Genomic DNA, 24,869 nt, shown 5'->3' with positions numbered 1-24,869 from the left:
GAGTGGGAAGGCATGCAAGTTTTTTTTCCCAAAAGCAGAAATCCCTTGCTGTTTGGCTGATGGGTCACTCAGGCAGCCGCTTTCTTCCTTCCGTTTCTCTTCACAACTCCAGATCTGCCCTGGTCAGTCAGTATTCACACTGGGGATTGGAGTGTGTGCATAGCATATTTTGCAGAGATCCAAGACTAATATTTTCTGTAACTGTAGCGCACAGCATTACCCCCGCCCCCGACAACGCTCCCTAAGTGTGAGTTTTTGTTGAGTGTGGCGCTGTTGGGTTGTTTGAGTCTGCGTCTGAGCCCCCAGATTCCTTTTGGATGGTCCTGAGCCTTTGACTAGCTCCATATGGAATGCAGGAAGAACTCCAGTAACTGCTGGCTCAGGCACAGAGCGAAATCATATTGAGGTTTGCTGGTATTTTTTTTCCTTCTCTATCCATCACTCGTTCTCTGTATCCCTCTCCCTGCAGATCATAAGAAGATGTATGGGGAAGAACATGGCTCATGCCAGGCAGGGATCGCAGGAGCTTTCACGGAGGTCAGTAGCAGTGCATATGAAGTACACCATGTGTTTACAGTGTCCCTAATGTGTATTTTGTAATGTTTCTTGTAATGATTAATGTTTTCCAATGTTTGTGTATAGCATTCTTTCTGTTCTCTCTTTAGACCCATTAGCATGTCTAATGTTCAGACTGTGTACAGTCTGCTGGTTTTCTATGAATAAAAAAGCCAATTATTGTCCATGACAATATGTTGATAAGCTGTGTTTATCATCGCTTACAATATTTTCACCCTCAGGCACAATGAAGTTTGGGATGTTTCCCTCTTGGGCCCTTTTTATGCATTCTGAATATTTCACTTCTTTGTTTAAAGTGCAGCCAGAAGCCTTTTTGATGTACATGGATGGAGGAAATTGCTGCCCAGTGGAATTTTGGAATTGCTACCAGAACATAATCTGACAGAAGTGATGCCCTGTAGCCAATTTATCAGTACCATCATGAGTCCAAATAGGATCAAAGCTGCACTTGCTTTTTGTAAACAAAGATTAAATTGGTCAGAAATGGATTTAATCAGAGGATCTCTAAATACTTCTATCTGTATTTGACATAAATGCATGTCACCTGTATAAGTGTGCTTTTAATATTTTGGCAACACTTTATTTGGCCAACGTTATACACTCAATTGAGCAATAGTCCATCAAAAACCTGTCAGGTTTAAGCTTGTTTTAGCTCATAGATATATAGTAGATCATTTATAGACACTTTATAGACTCAACTTGTCCCGTTTTGTCTTAATTATTTTTGAATAGTCCAGTTTTTTTGTTCTTAATGCTTAATATGTCATCTACAGATTTCAGTTCCAGTTTTGTTTCTAAATAATTGTATCATGAATAATTTGATTACATAAGCATGGGTGAAGACTTTTTTTTTTTTTTTACATCTTTGTGTGTTTTTAAGCATTCACAGTGAAGACTGAACTGCAACAAATGGCATGTTAGCACATTTAAATATCTTGAATATAGTCAATTTTATCTAGTATTTCCTATTATAAGATTACAGGAAACCAAATAAAAGATTATTATCCAGACATTTTTTACATATCAAGCAAGAACAAGTCTTATCAGATACTTTTTCTAATTTTAAGTATTTATTCCTAGAAATAAGCACAAAAAAATCTGATAATAGAATAAGAAAATTTAAAGCTTGAAATTAATCAAAGTGAAACAGACAAAATACAAGTAAAAGTACTTATAAAAAGAATTACTCAAGTAACAGTAAAAGTAATAATGATAATAATTACTTGAGTAAGAGTAATAAACTATCCAATGAGAAGACTACTCAAGTAGCAAGTTACAAGTTACTTTGGATCTGATTAAAATGAAAAGAAATTCCTGAATCTCAGACTACATGGAGAACTGGAAGTCACACCTCTCCTTGAAAGTCTATGTTCTGTTTATATGATATAAAACCGGGGTTCAAAATGAAGCAGCATATCCCAGTCCTGTGATGGGTACAGCAACATAGAACCTGTCATTTTCAACACAAAATCTCACACACACCCCAAAAAACAAACATTTTCCCAACAGTTGACTGTCTTTATTTTCACAAGACTTGTCAGCATCTGCATTTAAACAAGACAGCAGAGAACAAAAGAACAGACTATAGAACATAACAGAAGAGAAAGTATGTGTAGAGAGAGAGTAAGTGTTTGTTTGTGTGTGTGTGTGTCTGTATATGTCTTGCCTTCTTCGACAAACTCGTTTCGTCCCCCTCTTCGGCCATTATCTTCCAGGACTGAGCCACTAAAAAGTGAGAGGTTGTTGCGTCCGCATTGAGATCACTGCAGCATATCCCAAGACTCGTGGCCTCATTATACGTGATACAAAATAATTATTAAAATTACATATATTCATTAATATTTAACAATAATGGAGAAATGCCTCAGAATGTAGCGAAGTAAAAGCACATTTCTGTGATTAAAAATGAACTTGATTAAGAGTATGATTATGGCCAGTTAAATGTACTCTTAAAAGTACTTTAAAAAAAAAAAGTTACTCAAGTAAATGTAATGAAATAAATGAGTGAGTTACTACCCACCTCTGAAATCAATTTAATAAAAATGTCTAGGTTTAATACTCTTATATTTGGTTTATTGTAATCTTACAGTATAACAGGAAATACTAGATCAATTTGACCATATTCAAGAGAGTTTCACTTGTTAAGATGACATTTTCTGCAGTGTGAAAGTCTAAACCCTGAACAGTCACATTCCTCCAGTGTCTGCTGTCTGTGTGTTTCACAGATGTGTCATTGTTGGACCTTATCATCAGTTGGCCTTGTACTAACATCTTGACTAGCCATCAAGCCTTAAGCATCTAAACCATATGGCTGACACGTAAGAAATCTGCCACTCAGTCATTTGGACGCTGATGCTGGATTGGCAAGACTGACCTCCACGACATTTGCCATTTGTGTGTGTTTTTTCTTCTCAGACAAAAAAAAACCAACAACAACATTGAATAACCATTTGTGGCATTATACAGCACACAATGATAATAAATCCTCAGTCCCATATTTTTTCTTTGTTTTAAATTGCCAAGTGACACGTATAGTAATGAAGTGCTCAGTACTCATAGAATAATCATAGAATCATCATGTGTGCTCAGTTGAGTGAGATAACAGTAATTTTGGGGGGGGAAAAAAAAAAAAAAAAAACCTAACTAAACAGCAGAATGGGAATAGCCCTGTGCTGTTTTTCACCCAGATTAAATTGACTTTGTTTGGGTCGCTTACTGCTTACCGCCATTACATTACCTTCCCAGTAGCAGTACAATGAGATAAAAGAATGGGTGGTTATATAAGGTCACATAATTAGTTGATCAGCCTATTACTAATTATGCTGTATCACATTGTCTGGAAAAATACTAATATTGGTGGACACCCTATTTCCCCAGAGCAGGCCGAATACTTTGCATGATACATTAATTTCTTTGCTAAATTTATTCCCATTTCTGGACTGAGATTGTCTCTCAGAGAGTCCAATATGGATGCCCAATTTTGCCACTTACAGAAAAATCTAACTCTTGTGTCTACCTTTCTTTTATTTTCATATTGTTAATTGGGAAAAATGTCATCTCATTGATCATGACATGCTTGCTGATGCAAGATGAGCTGGTTTGAGTATTTCATAAACTGCTGATCTCTAGGGATTTTTTCCACACAGCAGTCTCTATAGTGGGTGTGCCTTGCTGATGAGAGAGATCAAAAGAGAATGGTCAGATTTGTTCAACTGAGAGTAAGGCTACGTTAACTCAAATAACCACTCTTTATAAGCATGATGAGCAGAAAAGCGCACAACATGTCAATCCTTGAGGCAGGTGAGCTACAACAGCAGGAGACCACATCAGGTTCCACTCCTGTGAGCCAAGAACTGCAATCTGAGGCTACAGTGGGCACAGGCTCACCGAAGCTAGAGAGTTGAAGATTGGAAATAACATTACCTGGTCTTTTTTCCAATCTTCAGCTCTTCACTTTCAGAAAATCCTCAGTTCATTAGGGAGAAAAGGGAGACAAATATCTAGCAAAAGATATTTGTCAGAATACAGTCAGCAAAAAATTAAATAAAAAATGTGCCAGATGTTCCTTAGTGCAAACTGCATAAACCCAGTGCTTATTAGTATTTATTATTATTATTATTATTATTATTATATTTTTTTCTGTGTATGTTCCAGGAGCTGGTCGTCATGGGAGCACCTGGATCATACTACTGGACTGGAACAGTGAAAGTGTTCAATATCACCTCCAGTACACAATACAGCCTCAACAAAAATCAGCTGAATTCTCAAAGATACAGTTACCTGGGTGTGTATTAGCTTCTTTTATCATAAGAAATAAGTGCCTACTTTGAATCTGTACGAACTGTAATTAATTAATGTGTTTGATTTGCACTCAGGCTATGCAGTGACAGCTGGTCACTTCTCCTCACCTACTGCCATCGATATCGCTGCCGGTGCACCTCAGGATGGTGGTGGAGGAAAAGTAATTGGAATCTGTTTCCTCTCCATGTCTGAAGTTTTAACTGTATAGCAAACATACACTGCATTAATGGAAACATTTCTCTTGTTCAGTCTGACACTTTCATGTCCTCCTTTGTTGTAGGTTTATGTCTTCAGAATTGATGGTGTCTCGCTTGTGAAGGTCTTTCAAGCCTCAGGCAAACTGGTTGGTATAATATAGACTACTATAACTCTGCCTAAAACCATTTTCTTATTTTATGTAAGCAACCATGTTTGCTAGCACAAACCTAAGCACAAGTGGTCAGTTAAATATTTGTACTAACGAACCACAGTTTTTATGAAAAGTGTAGTTTGAAGATCAAATGCAGGGAAACAATTACCTAAAAGAAATTTCAGTTTGAGTCACGTGTAGTATGCACAGGGGTGGAAAAACTACTTGAGTAATTCTGTAACATTATTATACTTAAGTATTATTTTGGCCATATTTATAGTTTGAGTATTATTGAAAGTAAAATACATGTACTTTTTACTAATTACATTTTCAAGAGAAAAAAAAAAAAACTTATGTTTCTTTCCTTACATTTTTTTTTGAAACCTTCAGAATACTTTTTATAAATATATTTTTCTCTCATCCAGTCATAAATATATCAATCAAATGGGCTCAGTTTAGCATCCTGTCATTTCAGTGTAGCATCCAAAATTCATCAGTGTAGAAAAAAATGTCAATTCATCATCATACTATAGCTATCAGTGTGCGTTTGAATATGGATAAGCCACTGGATTGAAGTGTCTAACATGCCTCTTCATAGAAGGCATGAACTCCATCTAATTGGAGAAAATGTAAGTTTAGATAATTTGCTAACATTAACTGGCTATATTTAACTAAGTTTGTTTTTAAAACTGATGCCAGGTTAGAGTTGCATCAATTTCAGTAGCTAATGTAATTAGCAAGTCAAATTCTAGCTAATGGTTAATATTGATAATTTACATATTTTATTTCTGATTAATTCATTAGCAAACTACAAAGTACATAGGGTCTGGGTTACTGACCAGAAGGTCAGGGGTTCAAGCCCCAACACCACCAAGCTGCCAGAGTTGGGCCCTTGAGCAAGGCCCTTAACCATATCTGTTCCAGGCGAGCTGTATCATAGCTGACGCTGCGCTCTCTCTGCTTCTTAACAAGCTGTGATATGTGAAACAAGAAATTCACTATGCTATGATGTATATGTGACAAAGTCTTCTTCTTCTTCTTCTTTTCCTTCTTCTTCATTTTTTTCAAACGTACCGATATTGAATTATGTATTAAAGTAAAATGGCATAGTTGCTTTAAAATGGAAATAAGCTTCTAACAATTTTAGATAAGCAATAAAAGTTACTTTTCACATGAAAAGATGACATTAGCTTAATTTAATCACTTTTTCACTTTGATCTACATTTAAAAGTAACATCTTTCTCTCTCTCTCTTTTTTTTCTCTAGTACATTTTTGGCTGGATATTGTCACTGTTAACTGAGTATGATTCTGACACATTACATATACTTTTTTTTTTTTAATGGTTGTGCTTTCAGAAGGCATTATGATATGGTATTTTAATACAGTATTTTAAGTTATCTAATGCAGAATGTATTGAGAAAGTTCATTTGATAATTACATGGAATTCTAATCAGAGCTGTCTTGCTCTGTGCCTTGGCTTGGTTTCAGATGGGCTCTTACTTTGGCTCCTCACTGTGTGCAGTTGACCTGAACGCAGACGGACTCTCAGACCTGCTGGTCGGAGCACCAATGTTCAGTGAGGTTCGGGATGAAGGCCAGGTGTCTGTTTTCATCAGCAGGGGCAATGTGAGTTCAGTCCTTCCTAAGATAACATTATTATAAACAATATATACACAGTTGAAAGCACTGCTAAACAGTATCAAGCTGCCTTTGAAGCACTCTCAGATGTAAATTAAACTTGTGTTTTTTATGTTCTTCTAATTGTATGCAATGTAATCTTGTCTTATGTATATGTTAAAAGTCTAGTTGTTTATGTATGATCTATAAAATCACTCAGAATTGTGATTAATGTGCAGGGGGTGATGGAGGAGGCGATGGTTTTGAATGGGGACAACGCATACAATGCTCATTTCGGAGAGTGTATCAGTGCCATTGGGGACATCGATGATGACGGGTACCAAGGTCAGATTGTGCACACTCAGTGTTAAAAGAACACAGAGTTCATTTAAGCTACTCTCTTTTAAGGCTGATTTTCATGATATTTTTTGAGAAGTCATTTATAAATCCCGAATAGGCAATAAATGCAGTTCTAGTTGAGAACTTTCATTCATTCACTCATTCCTTCATTTTCAGTAAGTGCTTTATCCTGGTCAGGGTCCCAGTGAATCCGAAGTTTATCGCGGAAACACTGGTTGTGAGGGAGTGTGTACACCTAATGTGGCATCAGTCCATCACAGGGCACAAAGCTCGTACACATTCACCCTCTCATTCACACCTAGGGGCAGTATAACATAGCCAACCTACCTATCGGCATGTGTTTGGGAGGTGGCAGGAAACCCATAAAAACAGGGGTAGAGCATGCACAGAAACTCTGCACAGACAGTATCCTGAGCTCAGGGTCAAACTGGGGAGCCTGATGCTGTGAGACGGCAACTGTGCCGGAACTTTTATTATGAAGTTAAAAAATAAAAAACAGTTCTTAATCAGGAACAGACATATTATATATTTTTTAAAGGCTTTATTTGCCCTAAATTCCACCATGATAACTCTTTTTCACTTGCTGAAAGCACAAGATGCATTGGTTTCTGTTAGCATCAGGTTATCTGTGTTTTTCTGTTTGTTTGGGAGACAAAGCTATATAGCACTCTGAATATGCTTCATAAAAGCAGCTCATAAGGCAGGGTTCCGCATCTCAAGTCAAACACAGTTTATTTCCCTGCTCTAACACGCTTATTAAACCTGGTGATCAGGTGTTGTTGAGCAAGAATGTCATCATACTGTACCATGCTGGACTCCCCCTACCACACCCATTGTTCTGATAACGAAGGCATTATGGCTGCTGAAATTATAAGAAGGCATTAGTATATTTATCTCCTTTAGGTATCACTTCTGATAGCTTACAATCTGGCTGAATAGATGATGTAAATCTGTTTCAGTATATTTGCAGTTCTGGGATTTCTGCAGCTTCTAAAACAGCTGTGCATGTTTTAGTGTGTACTGTTTATGGCTGAAAGTTTTGCTATAATGTTAAATAATCTTTTTGTTTTGTGCTATGTTCTTCATCTCTGATGAAGAGTTACACAGGCACAGTACTTAATCGTGTAGTAAGTGACTTTAAATAGAGTGGCTCTTAAAGCAAGCACAACTTTAAGTTTACAGCTGTAAACTCTCTCTTGCACACATTCACACACACGCACTTCCTCTCTGTGTTTATTTCCTCTAGTTTTCTCACTCACATCTGCATGTTTTGTAGATGTGGCGATAGGAGCGCCCAAAGAGGATGACTTTGGGGGTGCAGTGTACATCTACCATGGTGATGCTAAAGGAATAGTCAACAAGTACTCAATGGTAACCTCACTACTCTAAAATAATTAGTCTAAATTTGTTAATGATTCTCTTGATTATGAAATCAACATTCATGTTGGCTACCTTCATTAGTCAGCAAGCAGAAAAAATACACATATTCAGTAATCTGAATGTAGAATATGGCAGTTTTCTTTAGTAGCTTTAATGAGAAATTTACAAGCCATTTGCAAAGAACACCTCTTTATTTCATTTCCATAAATTCTCTCACTGTGTTATTACTAGACATATGTTGATATGAGTAGTACCTTTTCTTCTGTGTTTGTAGAGGTTGTCTGGGCGAAGTTTCAATCCAGCCATCCAAATGTTTGGCCAGTCAATATCTGGCAACGTGGACATGGACGGAAACGGATATCCAGGTTTGACTAAACTTAACAGATTCTGCTGGACATGATTAATATTTAAAATGAACTCACAACAACACATTAAGCCAGAACAAATTCCAGAAAAAAACACACTTGTATTATCTGACACTGAAGTAGATATTTCTGACTAAAGAGATGTCACCATCTTCTGTTGATATATAACATCACAATAAGAATCATATGAATATTTTAAATTAAAACTTTAAAATATAAAACTACACTGCTGCTTAATCACCCAAACAATGTCTGACTGTACTTCTGTGGTCATGTTTTTATTTTACTGAGAGGAATGAAAAGGTATCTGACATTAATTCTTAATGTTCTTTGCAGCTATAAATATAGTCATGGCTTAATTTCCCAAGTTGCTCTCTGACATGTTTTGTATTATGGCCCAACCTGGAATACAGAATGTTTTTTTTTAATTGTTGTGGACACTCCAACCCGAAAGAAAACTCTTTCGAAAATGTCTGTAACCTGCCTAAATAATGTCTGCTCCAATACAGATGTGACAATCGGTGCATTCATGGCAGACAGTGTGGTGTTATTAAGGTGAGAAATGCACTCCTGATCCAGCATGTCCTAATACTTGAACCAAAATAAATACAGTCACATAAAAAATAGCCTGTCATCTGTCCACTTCCTCATGAGTACGTCTTCTGATTTTTAATTTTTTTTTGCTGTGTGAATAGGTCGAAATCAGTAATCACAGTGGACGTGTCCATCTATTTGCCGGCCTCCATAAACATTACTGTGCCTCAGTGTCATGAAGGTCCACAGCATCTCAACTGCTTTAACGTCAGCATCTGTATGCGCTTCCGTGGGAAACAAGTGCCGGGACGGATAGGTGAGAAAAGTGTTGATCAGCTATTTTAAGTGGCACAGTGTTTCGCACAAGTAATCTAAGTAGGCTGCATTTTGCCTCGGACAATAAAGAATGGAGCCTGGCTGCTAGGTGTAGTTCAGCATTCTGTATTGCATTGCAGAAGTACTTTTTCAGTGCTATCTCAGCTCAGCTTCAATCAGTTTAGTGGCTTAGAGCTGCACACCAGCAACCAGGTTAGTTCCATGACAACTACTAAACAGTCTAATAAAAAAGTCACAGAGTATTTGCGACATTTGCAAATTCTGCAAATTCTTCTCTTCTATTCTCTTCAAATTCTCTTCTAAAAACAAGCATTTACGTTTATTTATTTGTCTAGACATTTCTGTTCCTAAAACCTGACTTGTTTGTTTTCCAATTGGGCTGGTTACTGCTGAGCATTCAACTGTTTTGGCACTATTCAGTATCTTAAATATTCTTACTGTAACTGACAAAATTGCCTTCTGAAAACATTTAATTGCTTGCATGTGGTTGCGTCACTTATTGATTTCACTTGTTGATTTTTCAGACGAGACAATAAGATTTAGCTTTGTAGTCTGTGCTGCATTCAGAGTTGACTTATGTGCGTGTAGTGAGGATTTAATAAATAAAATAGTGCACGAGTGTTCGGACCTCGGTTGTAATTACAGACTTACTCTGCTCGTCAGACAGTTACTGTATGTTAGCATTACAGACATGGGGTGGAGAGACAAGTCTCAGTTATGTGTGATTTTGACCTTGGACTTAAGCCTATTTTTCTTTCAATATCAGCTCAAGTGAGGAGCAGTATTAAGTCCATCTGCTGTACCTGACCGTTTGATGCATGCGAATGGAATGCAAATGCAAGTCCATAAATAAAGTTATGTGTAATAAAGTGGAATGACACAGGAAAAAAGTATCAAACACGCTAAGAAAAAGCCGTTCTCCGAGGCAAGGTAAGGCAAGGAACCAGCTGAAATCCATCAGTAATTATACCCCCTATCTGTGCAAATTAATAACAGCTGGGTTAGTAAATTGATGGTCTATAAAAAGGCTTTTCATTACCAAGGAGTCACACAAACATCTCATGATGGGTAAAAGCAAAGAGCTCTCCCAAGACCTTCGCAACCTTATTGTTGCGAAACATATTGATGGAATCAGATCCAGACGTATTTCAAAACTTCTGAATCTTCCAGCAAGCACCACTGAGGTCATTATCCGGAATTGGAAGCAACATCACTCCGTCATCAACCAGCCACGCACAGGAGCTCCTTGCAAGATTTCTGACCAGGAAGTCAGAAGAATAGTCAGAAGAGTAGCCCATGAGCCAAGGACCACTCAGAAAGAGCTCCAGAAACACTTGGAGGTAGCAGGTGCCATCATCACAGAGAAAACAAGAGGCAATGCACTCCAATGCTCACGCTCACCCCGCAAGCTCATTTAAATTTTGCTACAATTCATTGGAACAAGTCTATGAAATACTGGGAGAGTGTAGTCTGGTCAGACGAGAGCAAAATTGAACTTTTTGGCAGTCATACTACACACCATGTTTGGAGAAGAAATGGCACTGCACATCACCCTTAAAACACTATACCAACAGTGAAGTTTGGAGGTGGAAGCATCATGGTGTGGGGCTGTTTTTCATCGCATGGTACTGGCAGACTTCATATAATTGAAGGAACAATGAATGGAACCCTTTACCGGGAGATTCTTGAGAAGAATCTGCTGCCATCCACCAGGATGATGAAGACGAGACGTGGGTGGACCTTCCAGCAGGACAACGATCCAAAGCATACAGCAAAGGAAACTCTCAATTGGTTTCAGAGAAAATAAAGTCAAGGTGTTAGAATGGCCCAGTCAATCACCTTACTTGAATCCAATTGAACAAGATTTAAAGACAATATGTTTAGAAGAATAAGCCAAAATCACACCTGAATACTGCGGCCGATAAATTTCTTCATACAGGAAGCGTCTTGAAGCTGTCATTACAAACAAAGGCGTGTTCGATATTGTAATTCCACTTTATTACACATAACTTCATTTATAGACTTTAATGTTGTGAATTCTTCATATTCCCGGATTTCTTGAGTTAATACTGATGTCTGGTGAAAATTTCATGTGAATAGCCTCTTTGGAAATATATTTACTGAAAAAAAATGTTGCACGTCCAATACTTATTTTCCCCACTGTGTGTGTGTATATATATATATGTATGTGTGTATGTGTGTGAGTATATATATATATATATATATATATATATATATATATATATATATATATATATATAAATATGACATTGAAGGTGACAGATAATTTCTTATCTTGTGAGCTGAATTTCTTATGGTAAAATTATGAAGGTTAGTACATTAACAAAAAATGTTGCCATTATTTTATTAATTCAGTATCTCAAAGTAGCAAATTAAAAGCATATAAAAATAGCCTACATCCCACACACATTGCAATTTCATGGCCTTGATTTAGTACCTTGTGGCTTCGTTAAAATTGTGTGTACAATTAACTGTCAGCACGTGCTGCGCTCAATATGGTGGTCTGTGGGTATCGCTTGTGTACTGTTGACATACACACGTCTCATATTATTATTGTAGTAATAATATCTCTCATTGGTAGCACATAGTTTAAAGATCATTACTGGTATTGAACATCATAATCTGCAGTGACTGACATGCTCTCACGTGGAATGTATTTAATTGTCTAAACAGTTCTGTCTTGAGAAATGCCCTCTGTTTTGCTGCTTCTCCGACTAGTGACTTGGTTCATGCACAACTGTTTTCGCACTGTTAGCTATTCAGTATAGAAAGTGTCTATGACTTTGCGTTCACACAGTCGGTGTAATCAGTACTCACTCGGTAGGTATAACCATGTGAGGGATGCAGGATATATAAAATGGGTGTTCTGCAGTTTGGCTGTTCCCAGGTGAGGAAAGAATAAGGGCTCTTCTGTTTCCGCTGCTTGGCATTAGTACTGGAAAGTGCTAGCTCACCTCTTCTCTGTATAACTACCCTCTGAAACACTCCCTTCCGATGTCTGAGTGAGGTCATGGCTCCATCACAGCTGGACGATGACAGAGACAGAGACCCTTGCACAGGTCCAACAGAGAGGGTGTGTGTTAGTGTGGACTCCATCCAAACCAGTTTCAGTAGAGTAACACCCTGAGTAATGACTTTTACTCACTGGTTCTTTGAAGGAAAAAAAAAAAAAAAGACCAGCACTGAAGGGCTTATGTGTGAGTTCATGCGTTTCAGCCCTTTTCAAACAGAAAATGTATGGAAACGGTTTCACTGATTGAATTCCCAGGATGTGTTGTGTTGTTCTGATGACTATCAGTGTGGGACAGACAGTTTATGTAGCCTTTTAGTGCACATTATGGAGAACTGCACTACACTTAAATGCTTGTTATTTGTATAATATTGTTTAAATGCTAAAAGTACAGCACATTGGTAACTTGTGTTTCCCCCTCAGAGCTGCTGTACAATCTAACAGCGGATGCAGATAAGCGATATAAAGGCCTGTCTTCACGGGTCTATTTCACTCATGGTGGAGAACAGACTGGTACTGTGAGTCAAAACTTCAGCCTTAGCATCAACCAGCAGGAGTGCCATCACTACACGGCCTATGTACGGGTAGGTCCATTTTAGAGGAACCCCTATTGTCTTTAACATGGTGTGTCCCAGTGGTGAGTGCACCTGATGTAGTGTGTACCTTCCCAAATAACACCAGCTTATTGCTTCATAAATCAACAGTGTCACAGTATGTCTGTGTAAGCTGTCATTTCATTCACTCTAAACTTTTCCCAGGAGCTCAATACCCTCTGTAATCTGGCTTCAATTCACTGTGCAATTAAAAATGTTCTGTTAAGTCATTTGTAGCTATTAAATTTTTTTTTTAAATAGATCAGGTTGATCAGGCACTTCTTTGCATCCATTGTACCCTTAACATGTTTTTCACTAAAGAAAGTGAATGTGATATACTTTTAACCATTTAAAGCAGTGTCTAAGTATGCACCATGAATACATTTTATAAACACATTACGTTCAGTTTCCCATGTAAAAGATATTCTGAAATTCATGCAAGTATTTCAAAGATACAGTACATAAAGTCATGCAGATACAGGTCAAGAGCTTCAGTTAATGTTCACATTAAATATCAGAATGGGGAAAAGTGCGATCTCTGTGACTTTGATCGTGGCATGGATGTAGGTAACAGATGAGCTGGTTTGAGTATTTCAGAAACTGCCAATCTCCTGGGATTTTCACACACAACTGTCTCTAGAGTTTACACAGAATGGTGCAAAAAACAAAAAATAACACAGAATAAGTGACAGTTCTGTGGGTGGAAATGCGTTGTTGATAAGAAAGGTCAGAGATAAACAGCCAGATTGGTTTGAGCTGCCAGGAAGGATATAGTAACTCACACAATCACTCTTTACAACCGTGGTGAGCAGAAACGCAATTCAACATGCACAAAACATCAAAGCTTGCAGTGGATGAGCTACAACAGCAAGCTTAGAAAAAAAAATCACCTGGTCATTTTACAGTCATCAACTGTCCAGTTTTAGTGAGTCTGTGCCCATGATAGCCGCAGATTCTTATTCTTGGCTTAGAAGAGTGGAACCTGATCTGGCGTTTCTGCTGCTGAACCTGATCAGGTTTCATGTGTGCTTATTTGAGTTACTGTAGATGTCCTATGAGCTCAAACTAGTTTGGTCATTCTCCTCCGATCTCTGGTTTTTCACCATTCTGATGGTTCATTTGAACATTAACTGAAGCTCTTGATCTGTATCCTCTTGATTTTTTTGCATTGTGCAGCTGCCTCATGATTGGCTGATTAGATTGAATGTGCAGATGTACGGGTGTTCCTAATATATATATATATCATACATACATACATACACACCACAAATAACTATAACACTGTCTAAATTTATGTGGCCTAATTGTTGTAGAATTCCACTATAAATAGGCCTACACGTTATACAGTTTTCTTTACAAGCACACTATCTGCCGTCAGGGTGTAAATTCACTGTTTGAAGCCTCGGTGTTCTCAGGGTCTTCTCTGAGAAGCAGCTTTAGTAAGCAGTCCTTCAGAAAGCCTGTAAAACCCCTGCCACTGTTTTACGCAGCACCACAGGTCTTCTTTTACTTGTGAGCTACTGGAAGGAAGGGCTTGGCCACGAGTTGGCGATTTTTTTCCATCTGTCAAATGATGCATGAAAAAACAAACACTATCAGACAAATGAGTTTGTATTTTCTAAAGCAGTGTTATATTAACTGGTCTACAGAGTCAGGCTACAGAGTCATACATCCTCTATTTAAGCTCCCAACACACCTAAACTGAATAACAGGAAGGGTGTGACACAATGCAACTATCTGTATCTGTATTTGTATTTGTTTAGGGCTCCACATATTCATATTTGTTTTCATGTTCAGATGTAAAATGGAAGGGGTATGGTCTTGACCAGCAGTTTGTTTGTTTTTTGGACATTATGTGGACAACTATGCCCAGAAACACAGAAAAACACTGAATAGAACAGGCCTGCTGGGAATTATGACAAACAAATAGCAACTTGCAGAACATAACTCCTGAACCACATGCTCTGTGGAACTTTCTGGCAAGCTTTTTATCTTCTATCTAATGTGACTAAGTAAGAACGCTAACTATGTTTCAAAACAATGATGTCTTTCCCAAATCTGGGAACTGTTGTTTATACAGTAGTTGACAACAAATCTACTACCATCTAGTAGTATTTCAGCAGATTTACTAGTTTTGGGGTTTCATTCCAGAAAGATCAGAAAAGATTGCTGGACATGCCATCAGAATCTACTCAGAAGCTGAAACACAGTGCTGCTGTGAGTCAAACTGAGGTCTTTGAAGCAGCGTTTCAGCATAATGGTCACATGACTTTCCCGGAAGTTTTTATTTATTTATTTATTTTTAAAATAATGATGGAGATCATTTAAGAAGAGATATATAATATATATAAAAATACAAGTTAAGACTTTTAAAGGTAATTAAATTAATAGTTTTTGGAGACCCCAGCAAAATAAAACATGTGGTCTATGTGTGTTACATGGAGCAGCGGCTCTATAGCTAAATAAATAAAAATGCGTGTGCAACATTGTTAACTCATTTCCCATGCAAAGAAAAATGTGTATCCTTCGTCCAGAACACAGGCTTTTTGGGCTGGTCTTTTTGTGCAGTTTTTTCAGATGTTGTTTTGTGGAAACCTGGCAACCCTGATCACAGGCACCTTATAAAAAGCAAAAATCCTCAACTTTTTTTGTTCAACTGCAAACACATAGTCTCCATGTTTGTGTCAGTATTTTGTATTCTCTCAGAACACATACTCTGTTCAGTGTGAATGCTGTGTTAATATTCGGTTATACCAATAACATGCACCAGTTTGGAAACACTAATCTTAAGGGAATAGTTGTATTATTTGTAATCCTGTTTTTGGATTATATTCACTCAGCATTTTGTTGTTGATAATATGTCAAGTTTGCTTACAGATCACACTCTCGTGACTGCTTATGTGTTCTGCATGGAGTTTTTACCACTGTTGTGTGCTGATGTGTTTGCTTCTCTAGGGATATAAATGAATATGAATCCTTTTTTTTCTAGACTAACTAATGTGTGACTGTTTCACTGGGGAGGTAAATGTTAATTTCCCGTAAACTATAGGGTGCTCTTGCCATCTAGTCTGTTGTACAGCAATGGCATCTCTGTGGGTGATCTGTAATGTAGCTGAGAAGATAAACATGCTTGTCCTAAAGTTAAGAGAGCTGTTTATCTGGGACGACTCACCTGTCATGTGGGATTTGTCTAGCGTTCTGTATGTATAGAAATACCTCAACATCTGTCTTGATTCAGGTGTTGGACTACACCAATAGTGTAAATCTGTTCGAAACATCATGTCATGATGTTTTCTCTTGCAGTATTTGCAGAGTTGTATTTCATACTGTTGCATTTCAAGGAGAGATGGTCTTCCATGTAAGCGTTTATTTATTTTCTTGTTACTGTATGTTTATTGGCAGCATAGCAGTGTTTGAAGTTTGACTAAGACAAGTGTCTGTGGTTGTGAGGTGTCTTAGCACTGCTTAGACTGGTCAACCTGGACCTGCTTATTGTTGGTTTTAGATTATAGTGTTTATTGTGCTGGTTCTGTGTCTATAATAATATGCATGTTTTTCCTCCTTACAATTAGAGTTTAGTCTAGACAGCTGAGTTGCCTCACGCATGCGGTGTATTAGACAGGAAGTTCCTGGGAGAGACGACACCACTGTATAAAAGATTAAAAATTTTTAGAAGAGGATGCAGACAGAAGTAAGTACTTTCAGTGAATATGTGCTTCAGCAAATATGATTGCATCAGCTAGCTGACAGGAAAACGCACATACTCTACAGCAACTTCCTGTTTAAGGTAGGTTTGTGCAGTTCAGAAGAATCTAAATCCTTGTCATGAGGCTCCATTCACCAAATGTCTCAGGAGCCAGATCTGCCTGACGAATCCCCTCATACAGTCTGCCCAGATGAAGCACTACCCCCCTCCTTTTCACTAGCTGAATAATGCTAATGGAAACCAGCTGGTGCTTTGCAGGCTTCTCAGTGAGAGCATTGTACAGACATACACACACTCCCTCCTGGTTTTTTTTTTTTTTTTTAAAAATATAATTGTAAGCACTGAATCCCACTACTATGAGTAATCCTCCACTAGCCTCATGGAGTTTGTATTGTGTCATGTGGACCACTTTGTTGACTTCCTGATGATGAAAGAGTGGTTTCGAGGCCCAGTACACTCGATCTAGTCTCTGAGTGTGTGAGTGCTACACTATACACAGTGGTATTAGCAGAGGGGAAAGACGGTGTGCGAATAACACCATCTCAGTTCTTAAAAAAAACATTTTTTGTCTGGTAGAATGTGGACTCACGAGATTGTGATCTGTAGAGAAATTAACTTTGGTATTCACAGATATTTTCAATGGTTTATTGAAATATCATGATGCTGTCATGACAGGCATATTATTGCTGTCTTTATCATCAAGAAAATTTACTATTTATAAGTTGTTCAGAAATTTCTCACTATAAGTACATATGTAGATTTATTATTATTATTTTTTTAATCCGTTGTCATGATAACATGGTATTAATATGAGCAAGCATTTCCATGGGTTTGTATATTATTCCTACTGTACTCTTAGTAATAAAGGCAGATACAGTATATAGAATTAGCAAGTATATTTCCGACTCTTTTGGTGGTACGTCGTTACAGAGACCCTTGCTTTTGGTTTGATTTACAGTTGTGCAAAGTTAATTGAGAATTAATGGGCAGTGTTTTCACCATTACTCCAGCAGTTCAGCCAGCAGAACCTTAAAGCTACAACATTAATGCTACAACGTTCTCACAAGTTACGAATAAAAACCCCAGTTGTAATTTTCATTCTTGAGAATTATTGAGGCATTATGTAACTGTTTCATGCTGGTCATCAGAACATGTTTCTGTTGGCAGAGGCTATGGAATAGCATATCAGCTCTCCAGATGTTTCTTGCTTGGTTATTTTTAGCTTAATATTTTGAGCACTTGCACGTGAAAGAAAAATCTAATAATATGGAACATTGCAATTTTAGAAATTGTGAGAGGATACATGTACGAATGCGTGTATAACTATGAGTATGAGGTTAATCTGACTCATCAGCCAATTAAGTCCTTCCCGAGTCTGAAATGTTTTTTTTTTCTTCCAGAGAAAAGAAAACAGTAAAATGTTCAGGACACATGTCAGAAATCACTGCTCTAGTCACCCCATGTCACTGGGCACATTTTAGAAGTATTTATTTACTATTCCCAAGCCCACCATCAACCAAAACTGAGAAAGAAAAACTCCATTTGTTTCATCAGGTGCAAAGGACAGTTTAATTTCCTGTTTTGCAGTGTCTGTTACGCAAAGTGACTTCCTTTCACAGGAACAGGAAATGTTCCATGTATTTTGAAGACAGTTAAATTCAAGGTGAGCCAGTGGTGGGCCTCTGTATAAACGCAGCTGAGTAAAACATAACAATTATTAAACCGATAGATGCTTTTCATGTACTTTTCATATAAGGAAAAAACGTACGGGAAAAACTCATGGGCTTGGTTGAGGGTTTAATTTTGTGTTTAATAGACTTGTAGACATTATATACACAATACAAATAGAAATACATGAATATATAAATACTTGTAAAAATTCCTTCTACATGCAAGTACAAATGGGATTGCAAAAGCATTTTTTCTTTTTTGGATTTGTGGAATAAGGATGATAAAATGCAATATGTAAAGAAGCATATTGTTGTTGTGGCAGAATCAGACCAGTTCAGACATTGACACGTAGCTATTTTTACTACAGTTGTGCACAAAAATGCAGGCGTAATTACGCGTTTTACAATTGAATTTGAACTATGTGTCCGATTATGCACAGTCACATGTGCATAATGAATTTGCTAAATTAGCATTTGAATTTGATTAAAGGCAGGTAAGATGCTGCCATAGAAAGCAGCTTTGGCTGACATGCATGCGCGCACACACGCTCACACACACACACCCCTCTCTCATACTACTGTTATGATACTATGCAGGGTTCTGGCTCATTAAGAGAGAGTGCTAGACTGCCTGCCACCAGTCAGCTTTGTGTTTGCCCCTGCTTCAGTTCCACATGACACTGCCGTTCCCTCAATGCCATTCCACTGGTTTCATTTACCCCAGGCCAAGAAAGCTGATACAATAAATCTACATAGCACGAAGGTAATCATATCCAGCTGTCTCCCATTAAGCATGCTTGCCACTCCAGCACCTATTTATAAAACCCTACGATGGAAAAAATACTGAAATGTGCACAGCCCTACCCATAGCGAATACCGTGGAAAACTCTAGTCCAAAATGAGCACATGTAGTTCCAGACAAATGTTCTGTCATCATGGATCATTCATTAATGTCCATAATGATGTTGGGCAATGTTGTTTACATACATATTTATCTAGAAATAAAAAATACAAACAGGGAAACATTTTTGGCAATGGGAACCACACAAGCTTGTATTTAAAGGTCAGAGGATATAGTGTTTTCCACCTGCTTGTTTCTGTATTGCTACTATACAGTCATTCAGTTCAGTGATTAAGCCTGGTCTCTACCCTGCTTGTTGTGTAATTGTATCTAGTATCCTAGAAGCTCAGCTTTCTATTTTACTTGTAGGTGTATCAGGCTTCTGACTAGAACAGTTGTCATCAACCCTGTTTCTGGAGATTGTCCTTCCTAAAGACTTTAGCTCCAACCATAATCGTGCCCACCTGACCTTCTAATCAATGCCTTAAGAAGTTCATGATCAGCTAAAACAGGTGTGTTAGATTTTGGTTGGAGATGAAACCTGCAGGAAGGTAGATCTCAAGGAAGAGAGTTGGTGACCACTGGACTAGAGGGTTCAAACGTACACACACATTATACACACACACACACACACACACACCCCAATGACTGCAGAGCTGGACAGGAGCAACTTGGGGTTCAGTGTCTTGCCCAAGGACACTTTGACACTATGTAAAGGATATATTTCTATGTACACCACATGCTTTTAAATAGTGCTTTTAGATGCTTTTTAAATACTTTATGCTTTATTTTATGATATGTCTGATTATATTTTCATATCTATATCCTCTTTTAAATCTAGTGAATTCTATTTACACACTAGGAAGCACTTTGTTGACTTTGGTTGAATGAACTTTATGACCTTTCATGCAGTCTCTGTACCTTTTATACCCCACTACGTGCAGCAGTTTTTTAGTATTTCGTAAGTGTGCAACGATATAAAATGAATAGGACATCCTCCCGTTTGCAGTTAACAGGAGGATGTTCTGCTGATTGAGTCTTTAAAACATTCGATGGATTTAACATTAATGCCTATGTGGTGAAAAACAAGCCTCGAAAGGACCCTTAAGCTTATTGAGCAACTGGGGACCAGCAAGTGTGTTCTTCATTTATTCCAAATATTTACACCTCCAATCTGAAATGGGGAGGTGTAATTTTGTAGTTGGTGGAACATTTGTTTAAAAAGAAGACTTCTGTCTTAGGCACACTTCTTACACTCTTTATATTGAAAAAAAAAGTTGTTGACGTCATGCACCCTCAGCCTCCGTCAGTCACTAAACCCTGACTAAGATTACTTCCATAAAAGGACTCGATCCCAATCCCCCCTCCTCAGATGTGTATTTCCCAGCCAGAGTCCCCCCTTCCTCAAATGTGTTTTCCTGGTTGGAGTCTGTAGGTTGTGTTCTGTCTCTGTTGATTAGCCAAACCAAGAAATTTTACTACACTACTCAAAGAACAGAGAATACAAGATGGAGGGAACTAAGTCAGAATCCAGGAAATGAGATGGGAGGAGTGGAGGATTTCTTTGACTAGTATAATAATGATCTCCCTAATTTTACTTGAGGGGACCCACCTGCTCACTGTGCAAGTAGAACTGGGGGTGTATTTATTATTAGAGGAATTTGAGCGTTACTGACTAAAAGAGAACACTAATTAGGATACATTAGAGAAAATTGAAAATATGTGCATATAAACCAAACCTCGATAATGCAAGTCAAAGGTTGCTGTTTTGTCATTTTTCCAAATCAAAGGAGGTTGCTGTTGGATTCCATTATAATCAAGGCATTTCTTACATTAAATAGTCTTCTGAGTAATCGGAGTAATCTTGTTTGTTTTTTTAAGTGCATGGAAGTTGTGTGTTTCTTGGACCAGGTTTTGGCTAACAGGTTTTGGCTTGTGTGACAAAAGTATGTTTGTAGACAGACTCTTAACCGTAGCGACAGTTAGCTACATGCATTTTCCTAAATCATTAATAATCCAATAAGAAAGAAAAATGTTCACATAAAAGCTTAAATCAGAGCAGAATCTGAATGAAAATCAGAAGGCCTATCTAAATAAATTTTTGATCTCACTGAGCAAGTGGAGGTGATGCATTTAATAACCCATTATATACAGTATCTCACAAAAGTGAGTACACCCCTCACATTATTGTAAATATTTGATTATATCTTTTCATGTGACAACACTGAAGAAATGACACTTTGCTACAATGTAAAGTAGTGAGTGTACAGCTTGTATAACAGTGTAAATTTGCTGTCCCCTCAAAATAACTCAATACACAGCCATTAATGTCTAAACCGCTGGCAACAAAAGTGAGTACACCCCTAAGTGAAAATGTCCAAATTGGGCCCAATTAGCCATTTTCCCTCTCCTGTGTCATGTGACTTGTTAGTGTTACAAGGTCTCAGGTGTGAATGGGGAGCAGGTGTGTTAAATTGGTGTCATCGCTCTCACACTCCCTCATACTGGTCACTGGAAGTTCAATGCCTGGAAGTTCAACTGGAAGTTCACGCCTTTAATGATGGCGTGCACTTTAATGATGGCGTGACACGCTCCACACATGTGCTTCAGTGAAAGGGATAAGGCTCACAGAAAATCTGACCTTTTGTACAATATCACAGATTTGTTTAGAATTTAAATACTGACCTAGAAATTGTGCAGCATCTTGAATATTACATCGTCAACATGTTGCAGATTTCTTTCTTTTGTTTTAGATTGTAAAACATTCTAAAATGTTCTTTTCGTTTACAGAGTTTTTTTTTTGTTGTTTTTTTTTTAATCCCAGCTTTTCTATGCGGTCTCAGACGTTTGGACCCCACTTTATGTGCGGTGCTTGTGAAGACCATGGGAGAATGTATGAGAATCAGGAGGAAGAAAATGTGGTAGAGTTAAGAGAGGAAAAAGGACAGCACCACAGATGGAATGAGTTTTCTGCCTATTAGTGTGATCATCCTCCCCAATGCTAAAATGCTGTGTACCACACGGCCTGTGCTCTCTTATCCACTGCTGGGCTTTGAGTGACCCTTTCCCATGGGAAAAAATTATAGCTGTTCTGTTGGTGCTTAAAATTTGCTATGGGCCTGTGAATGTTTGCCCGTAGGAGTGTAGCGCTTCTTCTTGGCTTAACTCGCAGCTTTTGGAGAGCTTTTAGTTTGATTTGTTTGGAAAATGAAACATTTCTGTATACAGAAATGCTAATGGCTAAGGAATGAGTATCTGTGTTTAATTATGAGTTTCAGATGTGCTTAGGTATTTTGGAGAGCAATTTACACCAGTGTGCTGTTCAAACCTCCCCCTTCCTCCCTAAAACCAAAACACAGATAGGATTACCTGATGGACTGGAATTTCTTGGCTATAGTCTCAGATTTGGGAGCTGGAGATAATGCATTACTGTCATGATATTATAGGTATATGCAAGTCATAAATCTGCTGTTGTTGTTAGATCCATGTGTAAAATTAAATTTTATGCGAAAGGCCTCAAAAGATGAAAATACTAGAAAATATCTTGTATTGATAAATGTGTTTATTTTTACACTGTAGTATAGATTGATTTTGGAATGTGCCTGGGATTAATTTAGTTTTTTTTTTTTTTCATTATAATAATTTATTTACAGATCCTGAATGACCTCTGAATGTTATTAGTAGTTGTGCTATATGGGCTGTTTTTGTCATCACGGTTTCTTGGAGTCATTTCTTGTGGTTACTTCCCAATTCTGCTAGATTCTCTGTGGGAGGAAGAGATCAGGTTCTGCTGTCTAATAAATGTATTAAAGGGATATTCACGGATGTTTTACTCAAGGCGTTTTTTAAAATAATGCTGATGCTTCACTTGGATCACTTGGCTTTTTTCCATGTAGGACGGTTTGTGGTGTTTGGTTATGTTTTGCTTCAGATTCTTGCTGTGTATATTAAAACGTTTTATAAGCGTTCTTAGTGAAGCATTGCAAAGAGCTAAAAGGCATTACAGTTATTTTCTAGTCACAGATTAATTGCATTACCAAGGGCTAAATTGATAACTGGTTTGCTTTACGATTGTTAGAAAATCTTTTGATGATGTACAAAATATAAAATATGAAATTGATGAGGATGAGAATAAAAGGCGACATCACACTGCCACAGCTATATCCTGTTTCAAGCGCTTGGGAGAGTTGCCATAAGACACACACACACAGACATACACACATACAAACACGCATAAGGTCAGATTGCAAAGTCTCTCCGTTTCAGACAATATTTTTTATTCTTATTTGTTAGACACAAATCATCAGACAGTCATGTGCCTCAGCAACATTGTGCTCATCAGTCATGGTAAACAAACGGCAGGGCTGTGGGTACGGCGGTAGCATGCTTTTGCAAGATAAAAGAAACTAAGAGAGAAAGACACATGAGTGTGATATGGAGACGAGAAAAAGGTCACAGTGTTCTCAAGAGAGCGAAAACGCACATAAACTCATGAGCTAAAGTAAGAGAGTGTGCCATATTAATATTTATCAACTATACTATCCAACTGTTCTGTCAAAATGCATTGAGTCAGATTGCATAAGCCCTGTTGCAACTGAACATGGAGCACACAGCCTTGTATCAATGATCTGGGTGTGCCTGGTTTACGTCATCCCGACTCCCTCCCTTGCTTACTGAAACACACTGGCAGCATAAAGGAAGAAATTCCAACGTGACCATTGCAACGTGATCATTTTTGTTTTTTTGGTTACACTAACACTTTTAGTAGATCAAAGCAGAGCGTAGTTCATAATTTAAGGTATGCAAGCTGTGATATAATCCATCTCAGAGCCATTTCATTACATCATTCCCTCTCTTTCTAAAACCATAGTCTGAGATTTACGGGGAGGGTCATTCAATCCAGACAAGTCTAGGTCTTTAAAATCAGCCTACTATTATTTGAATGTATTTTTTTCTATATTAAAGAATAAATTATGCAAAAATAGGTTGCACAAACGTATAATTTGCTAAAAAGGAAAAGGAACATGCGTATACCTTTAGCCTCATGAAGAAATCTAGACTGTATTCATAAATCTTGAGTAACAGCTATATCCTGGTCCCGGAAACACTGAGAGGTGGGTGGGAATGTTATTATTATATGATTTGGAAATGCTTCGTGCAGCCACCCCTTTGTGCACCCCACTCAAGCAATATTTTGCATATAACCCTATTAATACTAAAGTATTAGTGTCAGATTTGTTCCCCTGTTTCCTCCTCAATTTGGTCTTGCCAGTGCCCTAACTAACTAACTCTCCCCTATTACATGACAGCTGCCAGCTATCTGTGGCAAACACATGCTTCCTCCAAAATACATGGAGTTGAACCTCCTTATCTTTTCTACCTTAATGTTGTGTCACAGATCAGCAGAACTGACTTACAGGGTAGAAAGAGTCTCTCACCCAGAGAGCAATGGCTAATGGCTACTAATGGCTATTAGTAAAAGGGTCAGAATAATAGTTTTATTTTTGAATTACATTATCCATATCTCAGTCATTAATTGTAACAAACTACTTAGTTAAATAACATAACATTTTTCAGCTAGGTAGCATGCTTGTTTTTTTTCTACATATGATCCACACTTCACACACTAAAGTTGCCAAATTTTAAGGATGACTTAAGAGATTTTGTATAAAGTTACTCAAACTCCTTGTGTATAATATTTAGGGTGAC

At 37.7% G+C, this 24,869-nt stretch overlaps 1 protein-coding gene across 1 annotated transcript in view; it reads left to right on the top strand.

Moving 5' to 3' along the window:
• itga9 (integrin, alpha 9) overlaps positions 1-24,869 on the top strand; it is an 86,862-nt gene that overhangs the window by 25,044 nt on the left and 36,949 nt on the right. Inside the window, exons 5-15 of the mRNA XM_053620637.1 lie at positions 470-537; positions 4,231-4,360; positions 4,452-4,537; positions 4,658-4,720; positions 6,216-6,353; positions 6,584-6,689; positions 7,981-8,075; positions 8,359-8,449; positions 8,959-9,004; positions 9,145-9,299; positions 12,774-12,934. Of these exons, the coding sequence (XP_053476612.1) occupies positions 470-537; positions 4,231-4,360; positions 4,452-4,537; positions 4,658-4,720; positions 6,216-6,353; positions 6,584-6,689; positions 7,981-8,075; positions 8,359-8,449; positions 8,959-9,004; positions 9,145-9,299; positions 12,774-12,934 (1,139 nt within the window). The remainder of the gene's footprint in view (positions 1-469; positions 538-4,230; positions 4,361-4,451; positions 4,538-4,657; positions 4,721-6,215; positions 6,354-6,583; positions 6,690-7,980; positions 8,076-8,358; positions 8,450-8,958; positions 9,005-9,144; positions 9,300-12,773; positions 12,935-24,869) is intronic.

The sequence above is a fragment of the Ictalurus furcatus genome, chromosome 3 (assembly GCF_023375685.1).
Source record: "Ictalurus furcatus strain D&B chromosome 3, Billie_1.0, whole genome shotgun sequence".
In the NCBI taxonomy this organism is placed as follows: domain Eukaryota; kingdom Metazoa; phylum Chordata; class Actinopteri; order Siluriformes; family Ictaluridae; genus Ictalurus; species Ictalurus furcatus.
Note: the sequence above shows the minus strand (reverse complement) of the source record. Positions and strands in the feature narration are given on the sequence as shown.